Source organism: Entelurus aequoreus, linkage group LG10, assembly GCF_033978785.1.
Source record: "Entelurus aequoreus isolate RoL-2023_Sb linkage group LG10, RoL_Eaeq_v1.1, whole genome shotgun sequence".
NCBI lineage: Eukaryota > Metazoa > Chordata > Actinopteri > Syngnathiformes > Syngnathidae > Entelurus > Entelurus aequoreus.
The window spans coordinates 39,227,080-39,251,407 of NC_084740.1; the positions used below are offsets into that span (position 1 = coordinate 39,227,080).

The following is a 24,328-nucleotide window of genomic DNA, read 5'->3' on the forward strand; positions in this document are numbered from 1 at the left end:
ACGTGTGTCGCTTATTGAATACTTCCAAGTACATTGAAGTATATATACTGCGTACTTGGTAGCAATGAAGTACATTTAAGTGTATATACCATGTACTAAGTAACAATGTAGTACATTTAAGTATATGTACTGTGTACTTGGCAACAGTGTAGTACATTTAAGTGTGTATACTGTGTACTTGGTAACAATGTAGTGCATTTAAGTGTATATACTGTGTACTTGGTAACAATGTAGTACATTAAGTTAAATTTACTTGTCAACAATGAAGTAACATTTAAGTGTATATACTGCGTACTGAGTAACAATGAAGTACATTTAAGCGTACATACTGCGTACTTGTTAACAATGTAGTACATTTAAGTGTATATACTGCGTACTTGATAACAATGAAGTACATTTAAGTGTGTATACTGCGTAACTTGGTATCAATGTAGTACATTTAAGTGTATATACTGCGTACTTGCAAACAATGTAGTACATTTAAGTGTATATACTGCGTACTTGGTAACAACGTAGTACATTTAAGTGTATACTGTGTACTTGGCCACAATGTAGTACATTTAAGTGTATACTGCGTACTTAGCCACAATGTAGTACATTTAAGTGTATATACTGTGTACTTGGCAACAATGTAGTATATTTATGTATATACATTGCATACTTGGTAACAATGTAGTACATTTAAGTGTATATACTGTGTACTTGGCAACAATGTAGTATATTTATGTGTATACATTGCATACTTGGTAACAATGTAGTACATTTAAGTGTATATACTGCGTACTTGGCAATGTAGTAAATTTAAATATATACTGCCTACTTGGCCACAATGTAGTACATTTAAGTGTATATACTGTGTACTTGGCAACAATGTAGTACATTTAAGTGTATACACTGCGTACTTGGTAACAATGTAGTACACTGTCAGTACCCAGGGTAGTACATGCAGTACACAATTAGTACCCAGGGTAGTACATGCAGTACACGGTTAGTACCCAGGGTAGTACATGCAGTACACACATCACAAGTCTTTTAGAAGATACAAAAATGTTTTATTGTTTTCCGAAAAAGAAACATTGTCAAGAGCACAAAATCTAAGTGTGGACAAAAAAAAAAGAGTTTCTACTGAGATCCTCCCGTGATGTCATGGATCACATGATCCTGAGATCCTCCCCAGGTAATCTGAGATCCTCCCGTGACGTCATGGATCACATGATCCTGAGATCCTCCCCAGGTAATCTGAGATCCTCCCGTGACGTCATGGATCACGTGATCCTGCAGCACCTTTCTAGTACTGGAAGCTTCTCTTGGTCTGGATGTCGTCCAGAATTTGCTGAAGTTCCTCGTCCTCGAAGCGCCCCTCCAGACTGCAGGAAAAGGGAGGGAGGTGGTCACGTGTCCTTTCCCAGACCAGGAAGGGGGTCAGGACTCACCTGGGGATGAGGGCCTTGGCCTCCTCGGCGGCCTCAGGACACAGGTTGGCCAGACTGGCCAGCTCGAACTTGTGCAGCTTCTTCTGCAGCAGGAGGCTGTGGGCGGGTCCAACACGTCAGCGCCCAGGTTTATTTACCTTTTTTGTTTTTATTTAAAACCCCGTCACCAACCTGCGCACCGCCGTGATGGTCTCTCGGTTCTTGAAGCGGCTGAAGCGGACCGTGTAGTTGAGGGTCTTCATGAAGACCTCGGACAGTTCCTGCTCGTCCTCGGCGCTCTCGTTCTGCTGCTTGCGATGCTCCAGCAACATGCGCACCTCCGAGTTGAGCAGCGTCTCCGAATTCTCAAACTCTGGTGTGACAAGAATACACACAAGTTTGCCATGAAATATACAAAAAGGGTATAAAACAAACAAAAAAACATTAATAAAACTTATAATCGACGAATAAATCTGAAGTGGATCTAGAGATTGAAGCGTTGAAAGTAAAACAAATAAAAGTGTTTGACTTATTTTTAACGTGTTTGTGAGTGGGACCCTTTTGGATCCTCAAGAGTTTTTAGTGTGATTTCTTTTTTAAATTGTCATGCTTAAAAAAAAAAAAGAACTAAAATCAATGTTATAAATTTTTGACCTAAATACTGCATAGTTTGTTTTTTCCCCCATAAAAAAACTGGGTTTTGACAAAACGGGCATAAAACATTAAAAAAAATAGCAAATTCATATTGACAGACCTGCAGTTGATCTAGATAGAAATATATATATATATATATATATATATATATATATACATATTTATATTTATATAAAGACATATTTTTCACATGTTTATGATTGAGACATCCAGGTCCCCAAGAATGTTGGTGTTTTTGTTTTTAAAAACTGTCATTGTTAAAAAAAAAAGAATCAAAATCAACGTTATTAAAAAAAATGACCGCACATTTACTTCACATCAAGTATTCCGTTTTGAATTTTTTTGGGTGAAAAAATTACTTATTTCTAAAACATTTTCATCATTGAGACCCTGTACCCTGGGGCGGTATAGCTCGGTTGGTAGAGCGGCCGTGCCAGCAACTTGAGGGTTGCAGGTTCGATCCCCGCTTCCGCCATCCTAGTCACTGCCGTCGTGTCCTTGGGCAAGACACCTCACCCACCTGCTCCCAGTGCCACCCACACTGGTTTAAATGTAACTTAGATATTGGGTTTCGCAATGTAAAGCGCTTTGAGTCACTTGAGAAAAAGCGCTATATAAATGTAATTCACTTCACTTCACTTCACTTCGGGGTCCGCAAGAGTTTCAGTGAGATTTTTTTTAAACTGCCATGCTCAAAAAATAATAATGAATTAAAATTAGAGATGTCCGATAATATCGGCCTGCCGATATTATGGGCCGATAAATGCTTTAAAATGTAATATCGGAAATTATCGGCATCGTTTTTTTTTTATTATCGGTTTTTATTTTTATTTTTTATTAAAGCAACATAAAAAAACACAAGATACACTTACAATTAGTGCACCAACCCAAAAAACCTCCCTCCCCCATTTACACTCATTCACACTAAAGGGTTGTTTCTTTCTGTTATTAATATTCTGCTTCCTACATTATATATCAATATATATCAATACAGTCTGCAAGGGATACAGTCCGTAAGCACACATGATTGTGCGTGCTGCTGCTCCACTAATAGTACTAACCTTTAACAGTTAATTTTACTCATTTTCATTCATTACTAGTTTCTATGTAACTGTTTTTATATTGTTTTACTTTGTTTTTTATTCAAGAAAATGTTTTTAATTCATTTATCTTATTTTATTAATTTCTCTAAAAAGGACCTTATCTTCACCATACCTGGTTGTCCAAATTAGGCATAATAATGTGTTAATTCCACGACTGTATATATCGTATCGGTTGATATCGGTATCGTAATTAAAGAGTTGGACAATATCGTAATATCGGATATCGGCAAAAAGCCATTATCGGACATCTCTCTCTCTCTCTATATATATATATATATATATATATATATATATATATATATGTGTGTATATATATATGTATATATATAATATTTATATATATATATAATATTTATATATATAAATATATATATATTAAAAAAATCTATCTATATATATATGTATACTTTTTTTTAATATATATATATTTATATATATATAAATATATTATATTTTATATATATCGTCTCGTCTCGATTACTGTAACGTATTATTTTCGGGCCTCCCTATGTCTAGCATTAAAAGATTACAGTTGGTACAAAATGCGGCTGCAAGGCTTTTGACAAAAACAAGAAAGTTTGATCATATTACGCCTATACTGGCTCACCTGCACTGGCTTCCTGTGCACTTAAGATGCGACTTTAAGGTTTTACTACTTACGTATAAAATACTACATGGTTTAGCTCCAGCCTATCTCGCCGATTGTATTGTACCATATGTCCCGACAAGAAATCTGCGTTCAAAGAAATCTGCGTTCAAAGAACTCCGGCTTATTAGTGATTCCCAGAGCCCAAAAAAAAGTCTGCGGGCTATAGAGCGTTTTCTATTCGGGCTCCAGTACTCTGGAATGCCCTCCCGGTAACAGTTAGAGATGCTACCTCAGTAGAAGCATTTAAGTCCCATCTTAAAACTCATTTGTATAATCTAGCCTTTAAATAGACCCCCCTTTTTTAGACCAGTTGATCTGCCGTTTCTTTTCTTCTCTCCTCTTCTCCCCTGTCCCTTGCGAGGGGGAGTTGCATAGGTCCGGTGGCCATGGATGAAGTGCTGGCTGTCCAGAGTCGGGACCCCGGGTGGACCACTAGCCTGTGCATCGGTTGGGGACATCTCTGCGCTGCTGACCCGTCTCCGCTCGGGATGGTTTCCTGCTGGCCCCGCTGTAGACTAGACTCTCGCTGATGTGTTGGATCCACTGTGGACTGGACTTTCACAATGTTATGTCAGACCCACTCGACATCCATTGCTTTCGGTCTCCCCTAGAGGGGGTGGGTTACCCACATATGCGGTCCTCTCCAAGGTTTCTCATAGTCATTCACCGACGTCCCACTGGGGTGAGTTTTTCCTTGCCCGTATGTGGGCTCTGTACCGAGGATGTCGTTGTGGCTTGTACAGCCCTTTGAGACACTTGTGATTTAGGGCTATACAAATAAACATTGATTGATTGATTGATGATATATTTTTTTAAAAGTATACATATATATAGATAGATAGGAAGAAACATGCACATTTATCCTGTAAAGTTAATAAGCTCAGGTCTAAAATTAATAAAAGTAAAGTTCTAAGAAGAAGAAAAGAAAAAAAAGGAGACCTTTAGGAAAAAGCAGTTGTGAAGCGTCTTCTTCCACATCGCCGACATGAGTCGCGGAGCCCGTGGCCGCCATGGCTGATGGCTGCAGCCGCCGGCCGGAAGACGGGCGCGCTCGGACAGGAAGTAACACAAGCGTCCGGTAGCCACCCGCCGTCGAAGCGTAGAAAATACCCAAAGAACGACACGTTTGGACGCTCGGAGACGAGACAAGTCGACTCGATCCTTCTTTCTAAGCAACTTCCGGTCTTTTCCGGTAGGGCATCACGTGTTGTTTACCGCAGTAGTGCCACCATGCGGCCGGCGAGTAGATTACACCTGCTGACATAACAATGTTTTGTTCTATGGCCACAAATAGATTAACCAAATTGGAAATAAGCGTATAAAAACATTTGTAAATACATCAAACACGACGACATGCTGTGTAAATGTTTATAATAATGTGTATATTGTCACGTATCAATGAACATGTCTTTATTTACAGAAAAAAATGTTAATCACTACTTATGTAAGTCAATATGTCATTCAACCATCTGAGGCATACCTTATTTAATAGTACTTCAGCCCCAAAAGTGTATACAATTACTTTTTTAATTATTCATTTTTATGCTGTTTTTGCTCAAATCTCTAAATATAGCTAAAATCATACATTTATTTTTTACTTTAACTCTTTGAATTTGTTGTTTTGTTTTTACTTTTTTGCTCATATCTCTCAATTAAAAATAGAAATAGCTAACATTATAGATTTCTTTTTAATTTCAACTCTTTGAATTTGTTGTTTTGTTTTTACTGTTTTGGTCATATCTCTCAATTAAAAATAGAAATAGCTAACATCATACATTTATTTTTCATTTTGACTTTTTAAATTTGTTGTTTTGTTTTCACTGTTTTTGGCTCATATCTCAAGTAAAAATAAAAATATCTAACATTATACATTTATTTTTCATTTGAACTCTTTGAATTTGTTGTTTTGTTTTTACTATTTTGCTTATATCTCTCAAATAAAAATAGAAATAGCTAACATTATACATTTATTTTTAATTTTAACTCTTTGAATTTGTTGTTTTGTTTTGACTGTTTTGCTCATATCTCTCAATTAAAAGTAAAAATAGCTAACATTATACATTTATTTTTTCATTTGAACTCTTTGAATTTGTTGTTTTGTTTTTACTGTTTTGCTCATATCTCTCAATCAAAAATAAAAATAGCTAACGTTATACATTTATTTTTTACTTTAACTCTTTGATTTTTTTTTAAACTGTTTTGCTTTTATCTCTCAATTAAAAATAGAAATAGCTAATATTATACATTTATTTTTCATTTTGACTTTTTAAATTTGTTGTTTTGTTTTTGCTGTTTTGCTCATATCTCTCAAGTAAAAATAAAAATATCTGACATTATACATTTATTTTTCATTTGAACTCTTTGAATTTGTTTTTTTTGTTTTTTACTGTTTTGGCTCATATCTCTCAATTTAAAATATAAATAGCTAATATTATACATTTATTTTTAATTTTAACTATTTGAATTTGTTGTTTTGTTTTTACTATTTTTGGCTCATTTCTTTCAAGTGAAAATAAAAATATTTAACATTATACATTTATTTTTCATTTGAACTCTTTGAATTTGTTGTTTGTTTTTACTGTTTTTGCTCATATCTCTAAATTTAAAATACAAATAGCTAACATTCATTTATTTTTAATTTTAACTCTTTGAATTTGTTGTTTTGTTTTTACTGTTTTGTTCATATCTCTCAATAAAAAATAGAAATATCTAACATTATAAATTTATTTTTCATTTGAACTCTTTGAATTTGTTGTTTTGTTTTTACTGTTTTGGCTCATATCTCTCAATTTAAAATAGAAATAGCTAACATTATACATTTATTTTTCATTTTAACTTTTTGAATGCCCATTTGAAGTAATTGCCAGGTTTTTATTTTATTTTTAAAAATAGTTTTCAAATGAGTTACCATCCATACAGTAAATATTAAAGGGCCGGTGTAGGTACAGATCAGCCCTGAATATACACAAGGTAAGTAATAAAACACATTCTGATGCATTGCTTTATTTTTTTCTGCGCTAGATTCAAAACCATGTAGTTTTTTAACTGTAATCATGGTTAAAAAAAAGTCTCCATTAACTACTTTTTTTAGCTGCACAGCCTACGTAATCACGAGTTTTCTCATTTCAGGGTTTTATTTTGAAGAAAAATATTGACAAAGATTACTAAACATGACCTTTACATGACCTGGAACTTTTTTGTCCTGGTGGTACTTAATGGTACTTGTTTCCCAATGATATATGAATGAATTTGTAAAAAAAAAAATAAAAAAAAAAAGTATAAACTCCATATATACAAAAAAACCTTTTGGGGAAAAAAACTTCATGTGGAGTAACACAATTATGTATTATCCCCATTGTAGTTTAAAGTATACCAGGGGGGTCCAAAGTGCGGCCCGGGGGCCATTTGCGGCCCGCAGCTAATGCCACACATTCTGGAAATACTATTGTAAAAAAAAAAAAAGAACATTAAAAAAAGTGGAATGAGGTGAAATCTAACGAGAAAAAGTTGCAATGTTGACACAAAAGCTGCCATGCAGGCTGTTTTTTTTTCTTTTGTCTTTCTTCGGTATAGCTCGGTTGGTAGAGCGGCCGTGCCAGCAACTTGAGGGTTGCAGGTTCGATCCCCGCTTCCGCCATCCTAGTCACTGCCGTTGTGTCCTTGGGCAAGACACTTTACCCACCTGCTCCCAGTGCCACCCACACTGGTTTGAATGTAACTTAGATATTGGGTTTCACTATGTAAAGCGCTTTGAGTCACTTGAGAAAAAGCGCTATATAAATGTAATTCACTTCACTTCACTTCACTTCTTCATTTTTCTTTTTTTGCCATTGCTCAAAAAAAAATGATGACAAAAAATCCATGTTAGAATGAATGATTTTCAGGGCTCCAATTACTTCAGATATTTCATTTTAAAATGTTTTATGTGGTAAATATTGCATATATTGTGTAGATGCCATATAAAAACCAAAGTTTTTTTTTGACAAAAGCGCATAAAACAAACAAAATAATAGTTCCAGCATAAAATCGACAGATATATCTGATTTATCTTTTCACTGTGATTACTCAAAAATATGAAAGAATTCAAATCAATGGTGTCCTGCATTATTGATCTTTTAGGGCTCTAATTACTAAATACTGCATATTTCAGTAAAAAAACTAAGTTGTTTTTGACAGAAAAGCCATAAAACATTTTTTAAAATTTGTATTACTTTATATCAACTTTAAGTTGATATAGAGATTTACTGTAAGCGTTAAATAATTAAAAAATAATAATAATCGGACTTATTTTTAACATTTGAATGACTGAGACCCTTTATGGTCCCCGGGACCCCCTAAAGGTAAAATAAATAAAACATGCATATATTTTGTTATGGTTTGAAAATGAAAAATATAAAAATGGCCCCCACATGCTTTAATTTTTCCATGTGCGGCCCTCAGTGGAAAAAGTTTGGACACCCCTGTCCTAGCCTAAAAGTTATAGCTGTTATGTAAGTGGAACTAAGTTGAGTTGTCACGGGAACCTATTTGAGGGATGCACATGTTTTCAGGAAGTAAACTAGCAAGTAGATTGTACTCGACGGTCTTCGTCTCGTTATTCTGAATAATAATAGGATAGCACAACAAAAGCCAAAACAGAGCAAACAGTTTTTTTGTTTTTTTTTGACGTCCTCCTCTGTCGCTTATATAAAGTTTAAAGAACAAAGTCGCTTCGGGGCGAAATTAAAACCCACGATGACGTCAGAGACAGCGTGACGTCACCGAGTAGGCGTGGTCGTGCTTGGAAATAAAGACTTCAAAGTAACGGTGCTGCTCATCGCCTGACATTTCCGCTTTATTGGATTTTATCTTGACATTCGACGCAGTGGAGATGGGCAACTGTTTGACGGTTGGTCCGAACGAAGCGTTGGTGGTTTCTGGTAGGTGAACGTCACCGTTTTAATCCCATCTTAGAAGCTAGTTTTAGCTGCGAAATGTAAAGAAAGCAGCCTTTTGTATCCTCTCTTTCTATGTCATCCACTCCTACTGGCGAGGCAGAAGTGTTGAAAAATCTTCTTTCACACAATAATTATAATTGCTCATAAATCAATGTTGCTGCAAACAAACAAGAGATGCTATTACAATGGCCGACAGGGGGCAAACGGGCAGACACGTCCAAAAGCTACAATCCCGCGTTGCCAGACGTTCGATAACAATCGCATTTCTACGATAATTTCCCCTTTTGGGCTATCAATACATTAAGAAACTTTTGTCAGGCAATTTGAGCCCTCAGTAAACACACCTCCAAACATCACCCGGCCACTACAACACAACCACGACGTGGAAATACTTCCATCACATCCTGGGTAAGTCCTCTTAAATTGGAAGTGGGTTTCCATGCGTCAGTAGTTCTGCCATAAGTTCATCAACTTGACAGTCGCAGCTACAACCATAAACCGTGTTGTTAGCATTGTTGCCGTTCCACATCGCTCATGCCAAAGTCTCACCAATGTCAGATGTAGGGTTGTACGTTATACCCATACTTGCCAATAGGGATGATGTTTGATAAGAAATTATCGAGTTCGAGCCTATTATCGAATCCTCTTATCGAACCGATTCCTTATCGATTCTCTTATCGAGTCCAGATAGGTTGATGTATATGGAAAAAAACACACAATATTTTGTTTAACAAAAGCTCACTTTTATTATATAAGAAAAAATAAAATCTAATAAATAAATAAATATTGACTGTTACCCCCCCTAAAAAAATAAAAAATAAATAAATAAGTATTGATTGTTGTTACTCAAAGTATATTAAGGGGGATTTTTCAGAAAAACAAATATATACAGTAACACAAAAACAACCTGTCTCTGTGATCACTATAGGTGTATAAATAATAATATAGTGTTAAATAAAATCAGTCCCTTGGGCACAAAACTGACAATAATACAGCTCTCCAAAAAGTGCACTTCTGCTGCTTTTTGACATAACTGTTTGTTATGATGCTTTGACATTTTTGCACTTTATTTCTTTATTGAAAGAAAATTCTATGAAGAGAAAAGTTGTTTGCAAATGTGGTTACAATGCTAAAAAGTGAAAAGTTAAAGCTAAAAAACGAAATATACTTTATTGAGTTAACATTATTTCTTTATAGGGGGAAAGATGTGATGTTATGAGCTAGGGAATATAACAACTACCCAGCATGCAACGGGAGTGACAAGCATGCGCGGTAGCCCCGAAAAGTGTTGTTGCTCGTCACCCGGCAGCTAAGAATGAGGTTATGAGCACGCTGTGAAAGTAAATGTCAAGAACTCAGCCAACACGCCTCGTCTGTATTATTTACAATTAGACAGACAACACATATACAGTGTGATTTTGTTTTGTATACAAGGAAAGAAAAACAAAAGTTAAAAAAGGGAGATATGTTGTATATATATATGTATGTGCTGCATATGTAGACACTTTTTCTTACACTTTTTCTTATACTTTCTGATCTCTCTCTATGTCCACTACTTGCTGTACATATCCTACCAAGTCAGTCCTACACTGTTTCAATATCCATTTCTCTGATGATGCAATTGTTGATGCTGATTGTTGATGTCTGAAGTGTTGATACCAACCAAACCTACCCCCCCTTCCATATCCCACACCCCGGATTGTAAATAATGTAAACAATTCAATGTATATACTCTGATGATTAACTTGTGTGATGACTGTATTATGATTTTAGTATATATTTGATAGTATTTGATAGTATATATCTGTATCATGAATCAATTTAAGTGGACCCCGACTTAAACAAGTTGAAAAACTTATTGGGGTGTTACCATTTAGTGGTCAATTGTACGGAATATGTACTTCACTGTGCAACCTACTAATAAAAGTTTCAATCAATCAATCAATGCGGTTGCTTTAAGAACGTTGCGACAGCTGCCGTAAAGGAGGTGCGTTGCTAGCCTGGTTGCTATGTTTCCGGTTGGTCGTAAAAGTGTTGGTCATGTGTTTGTACCCTGCTCAAATCTCTCAGTAAAGTTACTCATTGGATTATACCTTTTGTTTTGAACTTTATTACACCTTGGAGCGCTTTTTCCGGTGCATTGTTTTCCTGCTTTCCATATCTGCGCCTAATGACTGAGCTACGTGACGTCATTTCTTGTGATGTCACACGGAGCATTTCTGGTCGGGACGGGATTCCAGGGATTCGAATAAAGAACCAACTATTTTTCTTTACTACAGTGGTCTCGATAACGGGTACCGGTTCTCAAAAAGGGATTCGAGGCCGAGGACTCGGTTCTTTTCTTGTCGAACAACCGGGAAAACCGGTTTCGAGTATCATCCCTACTTGCCAACCCTCCCCATTTTCCCGGGAGATTCCCGAATTTCAGTGCCCCTCCCGAAAATCTCCCGGGGCAACTATTCTCCCGAATTTCTCCCGATTTCCACCCGGACAACAATATTGGAGGCGTGCCTTAAAGGCACTGCCTTTAGCGTCCTCTCTCACCTGAAAAGGAGACTATTATATATGTCTCCGTTATCCATAGGTTTATCTATAACCCATAAAGTAGGCAGGCACGGAGCTATTTCTCAGTGTGTGTTTATTCCAGCCGGCACGTTAATACACTGACACACAACATCCGGATTCCCATCATGCATTGCTTCAAAACTACGGCAACTAGTAATGTCCAAAAACATAACAGAGACGAAGCAGAAGAACGAAGAAGAGACATGGCGCCGACGAGTAAGAAGAAGAAGTACGCTTGCAAGTTCCAAAATGATTGGTAAAAATAATTTCAGTTCATCCAGGACAGCTGGAAGGGGAAGGAGTATACTGCTTGCACATTTTGTAGATCAGGGGCCGTACTTATCAAGCTTCTTAGAGTGCCATTTTACACTTAAGTCCTGAGAATTTGCGAAATTTAGTCCTACTCTCAAACTTAAGAATAAAAGCGTTTTATCAACGTTCTTAAGTCTAAGAATCACTCCTACTTTCCACGATATTTAAGACACCTTCAGAGGTGTCTTAAGTGGTTAGGAGTTGCCAGCAGGGGATGGCACTGAGGCGAGAGAGACGTGCGCGAACATTCAGGGAGCGGAACGATGTTCTGGATTTGTTTGATGACGAGCAGCTGATCAAACGGTATAGTTTAGACAGAGCGGGTATTATTTTTGTCACAGATTTAATACTTTTCGATTCCATGTTGATTTCTGCATGTGGCTGCAGCGGGCTAGTATATATAGAGCCACCCACACCAGTTTCAAATGAGTTGCCTAATTAATGAATTGGAATGAAAATGTTATGACAGTAGCGTATGTGTGTGGCCGTGAGGTGAGTGACGTCAGTGAGTGTGTGGGCGACAGAAGAGAGGGAGCGGTAGCGTGAGTGCCGGCGGGGACTAGTTTGTTTTGTATTATTTTGTAGTTTATTGTCAAAATAGACACTCCCATTGTCCACTTAAGTATTTCTAAGATATTTCTTTATTCTTAGACAAGGGATTCCCTTCCGTGATTGGTCATTTCTATGGACACAGAAATGACGTCACCTAAAATTCCGTTTACGGCACATAGTAATGTCGTAATTCAGCTCTGAGTGTGACACTTAAGATTCAGTCCTACACTTCGCTGAAAGTGTGAGTAAGACGCTTGATAACTAACTTTTAAGTGCAGCTTTTAGCAAAGAATTTCTTTACTCATAAGTCAACTCTTAGCAGACTTCTTAGGAGTAATTCTAAGAAGCTTGATAAATACGGCCCCAGACTTCTCCATTGCACACGGTGGCCGAACGGATATACTCATTCATGAACGGATTATTTATATATTTATATATATATATATATATATATATATATATATATATATATATATATATATATATATATATATATATATATATATATATATATATATATATACATATACACTACCGTTCAAAAGTTTGGGGTCACATTAAAATGTCCTTATTTTTCAATGAAGATAACTTTAAACTAGTCTTAACTTTAAAGAAATACACTCTATACATTGCTAATGTGGTAAATGACTATTCTAGCTGCAAATGTCTGTTTTTTGGTGCAATATCTACATAGGTGTATAGAGGCCCATTTCCAGCAACTATCACTCCAGTGTTCTAATGGTACAATGTTTTTGCTCATTGGCTCAGAAGGCTAATTGATGATTAGAAAACCCTTGTGCAATCATGTTCACACATCTGAAAACAGTTTAGCTCGTTACAGAAGCTACAAAACTGACCTTCCTTTGAGCAGATTGAGTTTCTGGAGCATCACATTTGTGGGGTCAATTAAACGCTCAAAATGGCCAGAAAAAGAGAACTTTCATCTGAAATGCGACAGTCTATTCTTGTTCTTAGAAATGAAGGCTATTCCACAAAATTATTTGGGTGACCCCAAACTTTTGAACGGTAGTGTACATATATATAACAAATACTTGAAAATATAATATAATATTCTAAAATATATGTAAAATTAAAACATAAATAATAATGAATAAATGACTGAAAACATGACATTGAAAGAATAAAAGTAGTAATAATAGCAATAAAGACATTAGAAAATAAGAGAATAAAAAAACTAAGAAGAGTTTAACATGATCAGTAAAAAGTCTGATTAAAAATGTGTCTTTAACCTTTTTTTTATTTATTTTTTTTAAATATCAACAGTTTTTGCAGTCCTGAGGCTCTCTAGCAGGCTGTTATAGATCCCCAAAATGTCACAATAGTGAAGACAAATTCTGCACTGTAGACTTAGACTTAGACTTCCTTTTTATTGTCATTGAAATTTGAACTTGACAGCGCAGATAAGAACGAAATTTCGTTGCATTAGCTCGTTGTAGTGCAGGATAAAAGAGCAATAAGGTGCAGATATAAATAAATACATTACTGTACAGATAAATATATTGCACTTTTGCATATGCATCCACGTTTATGGATGTATGTTATATTGTCTTTATATTCCAGCCAGTTAATCCGTTTTTGGGGGGAATTGAGGGGATAATTATGATGCGTTCAAGAGTCTTACGGCCTGAGGGAAGAAGCTGTTACAGAACCTGAAAGTTCTGCTACGGAGGCAGCAAAACCTCTTTCCAGCAGTGAAAACAGTCCTTGCTGGGGGTGGGAGGAGTCTCTGCAGATTTTCTGAGCCCTGGTCAGGCAGCGGCTTTTTTGCGATCTCCTGGATAGGAGGAAGAGGAGTCCTGATGATCTTTTCCGCCGTCCTCACCACTCTCTGCAGAGACTTCCAGTCTGAGGCACTGCAGGCTCCAGTCCAGACAAAACAAATAAGGCCTAATTTAACACTCAATCTAGGCCAGAAATATGTAGAATATGCTTAATTTAAAAAAAAAAAATCTACGGTGTGGTGAAGCCGTGGAAACAATGGCGGCGTGGGAAAAAGCATGTAAGGGACACGGGATGTTTCCCATACATTCATTTATTCATGGCGGCCTGCCACAAATAAGTATGGCGTTCCTTTAACTTGACTCACTATAACGGGACTGTCTGTGTAGCTTGTCTTTCCACTCCCATACAGCAGATGGCGTCGCACCAGACAGAGACATTGTAGTCCTGTGGGAAACACAACTGTGACAGTTTTGCTTGTTTTTTTTTTCTCCCTCAGGCGGCTGTTCTGGCTCCGATGTGAAGTCCTACGTGGTGGGGGGGTGGTCCTGGGCTTGGTGGCTCCTGTCGGACGCCCAAAGGTGACCCCCCTAATTAAGTTTGTCCTCCCAGGTGACAAAACAAGACTTTGACAGAGGTCGCCTTTGTGCTGTGCAGGATCACTCTGGAGATCATGACCCTGCAGCCTCGCTGCGAGGACGTGGAGACGGCAGAGGGCGTGGCCATCACCGTCACGGGCGTGGCTCAGGTAAAGACATCTGAAATGTCATTTTCAACCGATCAAAGACCAAAATGTTGACCTCGTTTGGGACGCAAATGCCTTTTTTTAAAAAGGGTAATCGAAATTTTCTGCGACTTATTCCTCCTTTTAAGATGAATGGGGTTTTCTTCAAAGGATAAAGGCCCCACCCAAAGGAAACATTTACTTACACGTTGTTGGTTGGTTACACTCAGCCCCACCCAAAGGAAACATTTACTTACACGTTGTTGGTTGGTTACACTCAGCCCCACCCAAAGGGAAAATTTGGTGACGCTTGTGTGATTGGCCAACTCTTCACCAATGAAAATCGGCTAATTATAATGCTTTTAAAACGGGCAACTTAGGCTGCTTTAAGGTCATCCCACAGCTAATGGAGGTCTTTCAGACATTGGCAGGGCAGCTCATTAAGGTGGCCATCTTGGGTAGGGCCACATTTCCATTAAAGGCATTGTAGGTAGATTATACAAGATATATGCAAGATGGCGTTGACTTTTTTCTGTTTACACACACATACTAACTTTTTTTTTATTCAAGCAAATTTTGCAGCCGTACACATCAGCATGCTAGCATGCAAACTTTTCCCCCCTAATTTTGTCACATTACACCAAAAAAGTTAGCATATGTCAAGTACCAAGTTATATGACTGAGGTGTACGGCGGCAAAATTGTCCAAAAAAAAAGTTAGCATGCCAATTTTATCATGCTAACATTAGCATTCTAACAGTTAGCTTATGTCAAGTACAAAGTTAAATAACTCTGGGTTAAACTGTTGCCAAATGTGACTTTTTTTTAGCAAATTTTGTAATTGTTTACCCCAGAGTCATTTAACGTGGTACTTGACATATGCTAACTCTTAAAATGCTAATGTTAGCATAATAACAATAGCATGCACATTTTTTTTAACCAATTCTGCCGCTGGAAACCTGGCTAACTTTATCTAGCCAATTTTTGTCAGTTATATAACTTAGTACGTGACACATGCTAATGTTAATATGCTAACTTGTGTAGCAAATGTTGCAATTGTTTACCCCATATTCATATAACTGAGTACTTGACATATGCCAGCATACTAAAAATAGCATGCTAACTGTGATCGTGCTGAAAATGGTAATTTCCCCTCGGGGATTAATAAAGTATTTCTGATTCTGATGTTTCCATCACAGTTAGCATGTTAATGTTAGCATGCTGGCATATGTCAAGTACTCAGTTATATGACTCTGGGGTAAACAATTACCACATTTGCTAAACAATTTAGCATGTTAACGTTATATATTGTAGGGTCCCGGAAGAGTTAGTGCTGTAAGGGGTTCTGGGTATTTGTTCTGTTGTGTTTATGTTGTGTTACGGTGCGGATGTTCTCCCGAAATGTGTTTGTCATTCTTGTTTGGTGTGGGTTCAAATCGTGGCACATATTTGTAACAGTGTTAAAGTTGTTTATACGGTCACCCTCAGTGTGACCTGTATGGCTGTTGACCAAGTATGCTTGCATTCACTTAAGTGTGTGAAGTCGTAAATATTATGTGATTGGGCCGGCACGCAAAGGCAGTGCCTTTAAGGTTTATTGGCGCTCTGTACTTCTCCCTACGTCCGTGTACACAGCGGCGTTTTAAAAAGTCATACATTTTACTTTTGGAAACCGATACTGATCATTTCCGAAATCACATTTTAAAGCATTTATCGGCCGATGATATCGGCAGTCCGATTTTATCGGACATCTCTAGTTAAGATGCCTTTTGAAGAAACGAAAATGTGACGTGACACATTCCGCTTGTGTTTCCTGACCATGGGCGTGCACCAGGTGAAGGTGATGACTGAGCAGGACCTGCTGGCGCTGGCGTGCGAGCAGTTCCTCGGCAAGTCGGTGATGGAGATCAAAGCTGTGATCCTGCAGACCTTAGAAGGACACCTGCGCTCCATTCTAGGTCCTGACGCTGGTCGTGATTAATAAAAAGCATTTCAAGTCATGTCATTGACGTTTGTGTGCGCTCCGGTCCTGCAGGAACACTGACGGTGGAGCAGATCTACCAGGACCGAGACCAGTTTGCTAAACTGGTGCGTGAGGTGGCGGCGCCCGACGTGGGTCGGATGGGCATCGAGATTCTCAGCTTCACCATCAAGGTAGGAAAGCGTGCATCATTGTGAGCCAAGAGGCGCTCACCGCGTTGGACTTGCAGGACGTTTACGACAAACTGGACTACCTGAGCTCTCTGGGAAAGACTCAGACTGCCGCCGTCCAGAGAGACGCGGACATCGGCGTAGCGGAGGCGGAGCGGGATGCCGGTATACGGGTAATGAGGCTGTGGCGTGCACAAAGGGAGGGTTTATGGTCGGTGCCAATCAGGCGTCTCAATGCCGTGTTCCGCCTCTCAGGAAGCCGAATGCAAGAAGGAGATGTTGGACGTCAAATTCAAGGCCGACACCAAAATGGCCGACTCCAAGCGAGAACTGGAACTGCAGAAGGCGTCCTTCAACCAGGAAGTGAACACCAAGGTAGCCGCCACGTGTGTCCTCAGATTTGTTTAGAGCAGGCCTGGGCAATTATTTTGACTCGGGGGCCACATTTAGAGAAAAAAATGTGTCTGGGGGCCGGTATATCTATTTTTAGGAACGCTAATACAAAACCTCACAATAATGTCTGATTGAATGCTAAAAACGTTATGACAGACCGCCTTAAAAAACATAATGGAATTGTACATTTTTCTATGAAGGATAAAACACTGAATATTGACAAAATATGAAATGTGGAAATACTGTCAAAGCACTTTGAGTACCTTGAAGGTAGAAAAGCGCTATACAAGTATAACCCATTTATCATTTATCATTTATTTATTTAATAAATTAAAAAAATACAATTAAAAAAATTACATTAAAAAAAATTTACAAAAACGATACCGATTTTTTAAAAAAAACGATACCGATAATTTTCCGATATTACATTTTAAAGCATTTATCGGCCGATAATATCGGAAATCTCTAGTTACTATGGTCATCTAATTAGTTACTATGGTCATCTAATTAGTTACACACCCCCTTTTGATCGACACATTTTACAATCAAGTGAAACGCAACAAAAATGCAACAAACAGTGAAATATGAACGCAAAGGGTACAAAATAAACCCACCTACAATCTGATACATCTGATACATCACTAAGCTTTAGAACTTTGTTGTGAAAATCTCCTTCTGCGTCTGTGGAAACGCTTCCCGCCCACACTGCTTGGTGCCTCGTCTGAGCTGCCGTGACGTCGATTACCATAGTAACTAATTAGATGACCATAGTAACTAATTAGATGACCATAGTAACTAGAGATTTCCGATATTATCGGCCGATAAATGCTTTAAAATGTAATATCGGAAATTATCGGTATCGTTTTTGTTTTTTGTTTTTAATGTAATTTTTTTTATTGTATTTTTTTTCTAAATTAAATAAATAAATGATAAATGGGTTGTACTTGTATAGCGCTTTTCTACCTTCAAGGTACTCAAAGCGCTTTGACAGTATTTCCACATTCACCCATTCACACACACATTCACACACTGATGGCGGGAGCTGCCATGCAAGGCGCTAACCAGCAGCCATCAGGAGCAAGGGTGAAGTGTCTTGCCCAAGGACACAACGGACGTGACTAGGATGGTAGAAGGTGGGGATTGAACCCCAGTAACCAGCAACCCTCCGATTGCTGGCACGGCCACTCTACCAACTTCGCCACGCCGTCCCAAATCAACATAAAAAACACAAGATACACTTACAATTAGTGCACCAACCCAAAAAACCTCCCTCCCCCATTTACACTCATTCACACAAAAGGGTTGTTTCTTTCTGTTATTAATATTCTGGTTCCTACATTATATATCAATATATATCAATACAGTCTACAAGGGATACAGTCCGTAAGCACACATGATTGTGCGTGCTGCTGGTCCACTAATAGTACTAACCTTTAACAGTTAATTTTACTCATTTTCATTCATTACTAGTTTCTATGTTACTGTTTTTATATTGTTTTACTTTCTTTTTTATTCAAGAAAATGTTTTTAATTTATTTATCTTATTTTATTTTATGAATTTTTTTAAAAAGGACCTTATCTTCACCATCCCTGGTTGTCCAAATTAGGCATAATAATGTGTTAATTCCACAACTGTATATATCGGTATCGGTTGATATCGGTATCGGTAATTAAGAGTTGGATAATATCGGAATATCGGATATCGGCAAAAAAAGCCATTATTGGACATCCCTAATAGTAACTAATTAATTACTATAGTAACTAGTATATCATCCATAAGCGCAGATTCCAACCATTGAAATACTTTGTATAGTTGAAGACTTCCGGTCATTAGAAAATCATAATGGCAGCTACACTTTCCATCTTAAACATCTAAAAAAATTATTTGGGAATGTCCGGCGGGCCAGATTGGAAAGCTTAACGGGCCGCATGTGGCCCCCAGGGCCTTAATTTGCCCAGGTCTGGTTTAGAGCAAAAGACAAAGTGTGAGCGTGTGTTTCCAGAAAGCCGAGGCGCAGCTGGCCTACGAGCTGCAGGCGGCCAAGGAGCAGCAGAAGATCCGCCTGGAGCAGATCCAGATTGAGGTTGTGCAGAGGAAGAAGCAGATCACCATCGAGGAGAAGGAGATCCAGCGCACTGACAGGGAGCTCATTGCCACCATCAAGCGGCCCGCCGAGGCCGAGGCCTTCAAGATGCAGCAGCTGGCCGAAGGACACAAGTGAGCGAAGAAGACGCCGCTTTTCGCCGCCTCCTTTTAACACTTTGGCCTTTTTTCCAGGAAGAAGCGGGTGCTCATCGCCCAGGCCGAGGCGGAAAAGATCAGGAGGATCGGCGAGGCCGAGGCGACCTCCATCGAAGCTGTGGGCAAGGCCGAGGCCGAGAAGATGAGACTCAAAGCTGAGGCCTACCAACAGTACGGCGAGGCCGCCAAGACTGCGCTGGTCCTCGAAGCCCTGCCTGAGGTAACGCCCCCTTCTCTGACCACGCCCCCAAAACATCACACCCGTGAGTGCGCAAGAGTGTCGTTTACTGCGTTAATGGAAACACAACCTTGATGGGGGGGCGCAGGTTGAAGACAAGAAGTGGGTCACAGATATTACGATGTAGACAGGAAGTTGGTCACAAGTGTTGCGATGAAGACAGGAGGTTGGTCACTGGTGTTACGATAAAGACAGGAAGTTGGTCACCGGTGTTACGATAAAGACAGGAAGTGCGTCACGGGTGTTACGATGTAGACAGGAAGTTGGTCACAGGTGTTACGATGAAGACAGGTTGGTCACTGGTGTTACGATAAAGACAGGAAGTTGGTCACCGGTGTTACGATAAAGACAGGAAGTGCGTCACAGGTGTTACGATGAAGACATGAAGTGGGTCACAGGTGTTAAGATAAAGACAGGAAGTGGGTCACAGGTGTTACAATGAACACAGGAAGTGCATAACTGGTGTTACGATGAAGAGAGGAAGTTGGTCACGGGTGTTATTATGAAGACAGGAAGTGGGTCACTGGTGTTACTATGTACACAGGAAATGCATAACTGGTGTTACGATGAAGAGAGGAAGTTGGTCACGGGTGTTATTATGAAGACAGGAAGTGGGTCACAGGTGTTACAATCAATATAGAAAGTTTGTCACAGGTGTTACGATGAAGACAGGAAGTTGGTCACGAGTGTTATGATAAGGACAGGAAGTGAGTCCCAGGTATTACGATGAAGACAGGAAGTGGGTCATGGGGGTTATTATGAGGACAGGAAGTAGGTCACAGGTGTTATGATGAAAGCAGGAAGTGGGTCACAGGTGTTAGAACAAAGACAGGAAGTGGGTCACAGGTGTTACGATGAAGACAGGAAGTAGTTCACAAGTCTTACAACGCAGTCAAGAACTGGGTAACAGGTGTTATGATGAAGACAGGAAATTGGTCATGGGTGTTACGATAAAGACAGGAAGTGGGTAACAGGTGTTATTATGAAGACAGAAAGTTGGTCATGGGTGTTATGATGAAAACCGGAAGTAGGTCATGGGTGTTAAGGATGAAGACAGGAAGTAGATCATGGGTATTACGATGAAGACAGAAGGGGGTAACAGTTGTTATGATGAAGACAGGAAGTAGGTCACGGGTGTTACGATGAAAACAGAAGTGGATAACAGGTGTTACGAAGAAGACAGGAACTAGGTCATGGGTGTTACGATGAAGACAGGAAGTCGGTCAAGGGTGTTATGATGAAGACAGGAAGTGGGTAACAAGTGTTATGATGAAGACAGGAAGTTGGTCAAAGGTGTTGCGATGAAGACAGGAAGTTGGTCACGGGTGTTACAATGAAGACGGGAAGTTGGTCACGGGTGTTCTGATGAAGAGATGAAGTGAGTAACAGGTGTTACAATGAAGACAGGAAGTTGGTCACGGGTGTTATGATGAAGACAGGAAGTGAGTAACAGGTGTTACAATGAAGACAGGAAGTTGGTCACGGGTGTTATGATGAAGACAGGAAGTGAGTAACAGGTGTTACAATGAAGACAGGAAGTTGGTCACGGGTGTTATGATGAAGACAGGAAGTGAGTAACAGGTGTTACAATGAAGACGGGAAGTTGGTCACGGGTGTCATGATAAAGACAGGAAGTGAGTAACAGGTGTTACAATGAAGACGGGAAGTTGGTCATGGGTGTTATGATGAAGACAGGAAGTGAGTAACAGGTGTTACAATGAAGACGGGAAGTTGGTCATGGGTGTTATGATGAAGACAGGAAGTGAGTAACAGGTGTTACAATGAAGACGGGAAGTTGGTCACGGGTGTTATGATGAAGACAGGAAGTGAGTAACAGGTGTTACAATGAAGACGGGAAGTTGGTCACGGGTGTTATGATGAAGACAGGAAGTGAGTAACAGGTGTTACAATGAAGACGGGAAGTTGGTCACGGGTGTTATGATGAAGACAGGAAGTGAGTAACAGGTGTTACAATGAAGACAGGAAGTTGGTCATGGGTGTTATGATGAAGACAGGAAGTGAGTAACAGGTGTTACAATGAAGACGGGAAGTTGGTCAAGGGTGTTATGATGAAGACAGGAAGTGAGTAACAGGTGTTACAATGAAGATGGGAAGTTGGTCACGGGTGTTATGATGAAGACAGGAAGTGTAACGACTGGCTTGGTTGTGTCACTGCAGATTGCATCCAAGGTGGCGGCACCCTTGGCCAAGACCAACGAGATCGTGATCCTCAGCGGGGACGGCGGACGCATAACGGGCGAGGTGAATCGCCTCCTGGCTGAACTTCCTGTGTCTGTCAACGCTCTGACTGGCGTGGACTTGACCAAGGTAGGAAGTGTGCAGCGTTGCGGGAACGAAGCGCCAAGGGGGTGACTTGAGAGCGATGCTCACGCTGGTCTGTGTGGTATTTCCAGATCCCGCTGCTACAGAAGATGACGAAGGCCTCGGCCTGAGAAGTGGTCCACTTGAAGATCTTTGGTGCCTTACTGGATCCAGGAGCTGGACGTCTGCATGCTCTCTTGTCTGTGATCTTGGGAGGGAGGAGGGTGGTCAGCATCCCCACGTGGTCCTTGGTTCATTTGGGGCGTGACACAGGTGCTCTAAGCTTGATCACTTTGTACTCCATGTTTGTGTTCTGATGCTGTCTTTGCATGTGACTCCATGTTTCCTAACGCTCGGCAACAACAATCATCTCTTTTATCAAGTCAGTTGTACAAAAATCTATTTGAGCCTGTTTTATTCCGTGATGTTGCTGTTTGGGAACATCAACACGTGACGTCTTTTTATTTGACAAACTACTGAGGACTGTTAATATCCTTTTACTATATTTATTTGTACAGACTCACTGAAATGTGTTCTTTGCAAACCTGGAACGTAAAATGTGTCCCAACTGAGCTCCTCGTTGTGTGTGTGAAGATCTCGATAGGAAAATGGTGGCACATCGCTTGCGCTGCGATTGTTGCCCGCAGGAAGCCAGGAGACTACAACAGGATGTGGATGTCTGTCGACGTCACACGGTCTACCTCAAACGTTCCCAGGACTCTCATTCTTTATCTGACATCATCTGATGCTTTTTAGCTTTGCAGTAGGGTGGGAGATACCACACATCTTGATATCAGTACAATCCCAAGTAGATACAGTATTGCCAATACTGATATTTTTTTACTAATTATAGGATTTTGCCTTTAATTTGCTCATCATGATTATAATCTGAATAAAACAAGACAAGACAAACAACAAACTTGTGAACGAAATTTACCCCTTCTGCTTTTAATGCTTCGCAATTATTTCCTGCTACGCCCCCCCTAGGAAGAAGAAAACATTCCGCGCGTCCCCTCACTCTCCGGCGCGACTATAAATAGTATAAATTGTCTGTAAAATTGTTGTAGGTACACCTCAGCAAAACATTGTATCCTCATTAACATTAAAGAAACAACAAAAAAATATAGATCTACTTACAACAAACAACTTTATCAACATAGTTTTTTTAGTCTTTAACAGAAAAGAGAAAGAGTGCATCAATTTGCATGAAAAAAACTTTTTAATTTATTTTTTTATATATATATTTTTTCCCGCTGAATGTTTTATTAAATAGTCTATCGACTTCACATATCACAATTAAACTTTTATGACTGAATTAAAATGTTTGCAGGCATAAACATGGCGACTGCAAGTGTGTTCCACCAATCAGCATTCTCCAGCACCCAAAAGTTCCTGCCATTGAAAGTTTCTTTTTTTTATATATTTATTAATCAATTCAACAAAACAATACATAACAATGCAATCCAATTCCAAAACCAAACCCGACACAGCAACATTCAGAACAGCAATAAACAGAGCAATTGAGGACACACAAACATGACACGGAACAATCTAAAAGTAGTGAAACAAAAATGAATATTATCAACAACAGTATCAATTTTAGTAACAATTTCAAAATAGCAGTGATTAAAAATCCCTAATTGATATTATCACTAAAAACATTAATACATTTTTATTTAAAAATATGAATAATAGTGTCACTGTGGCTTATACGCATTGCATCTCATAGGCTTGACAACACACTGTGTCCAATATTTTCCACAAAGATATAATAAGTCATATTTTGGTTAATTTAATAGTTAAACTTTTTTTGAATTACAAATTTTTTTTTGACCGACTCGAGCCATTTTATACTAAGAAATAAAATAAAATAAACTCAATAACCAATAATACATTCAAATTGATCTGCACAATATATAAAACACTTTAACCTTCAAAACAAAAATGAATATAATTGTGCTGATTTTTTTTTTTTAATCATGCAGAGGGTTAGCGGCTACAATGAACTCGTTTTGTAGTGATCGAAAGTCTATACTCTAGCCTTTAAATAGACCCCCCTTTTAGACCAGTTGATCTGCCGTCTCTTTTCTGCCCTGCCTCGAGGGGGGGCACATATTAGGTGACCACAGATGAAGCGCTAGCTGTTCAAAGTCGGGACCCGGGTTGGACCACTCATCTGTGCATCAGTTGGGGACGTCTCTGCGCTGCTGACTTGTCTCCACTCAAGATGATCCCCTGCTGGCCCCACTATGGACTGGACTCGACTCTCAAACTATTAACTAGATCCACTCTACATCCATTGCATCGGTCGCCCAGGGGGTGGGGGTCCCCACAT

General features: G+C 39.0%; 2 protein-coding genes across 2 annotated transcripts; one reads left to right on the forward strand and one right to left on the reverse strand.

Annotated features, from left to right (window-relative positions):
- Window positions 1–1,030: 1,030 nt before the first annotated feature.
- On the reverse strand, window positions 1,031–5,032 carry polr2d (RNA polymerase II subunit D). Its single transcript, XM_062060829.1, has 4 exons — window positions 4,758–5,032; window positions 1,605–1,785; window positions 1,434–1,529; window positions 1,031–1,367 (listed from the first exon to the last, which is right to left on the reverse strand). The coding sequence occupies exons 1-4, from the start codon at window positions 4,828–4,830 to the stop codon at window positions 1,289–1,291; spliced, it is 429 nt and encodes a 142-aa protein (XP_061916813.1). The 5' UTR covers window positions 4,831–5,032; the 3' UTR covers window positions 1,031–1,288.
- Window positions 5,033–8,342: 3,310 nt separating this feature from the next.
- Window positions 8,343–22,947, forward strand: LOC133658612 (flotillin-2). Its single transcript, XM_062060833.1, has 11 exons — window positions 8,343–8,737; window positions 14,424–14,505; window positions 14,582–14,672; window positions 16,482–16,605; window positions 16,683–16,801; window positions 16,858–16,971; window positions 17,054–17,173; window positions 19,195–19,409; window positions 19,470–19,653; window positions 21,850–21,999; window positions 22,086–22,947. The coding sequence occupies exons 1-11, from the start codon at window positions 8,689–8,691 to the stop codon at window positions 22,122–22,124; spliced, it is 1,287 nt and encodes a 428-aa protein (XP_061916817.1). The 5' UTR covers window positions 8,343–8,688; the 3' UTR covers window positions 22,125–22,947.
- Window positions 22,948–24,328: the final 1,381 nt, after the last annotated feature.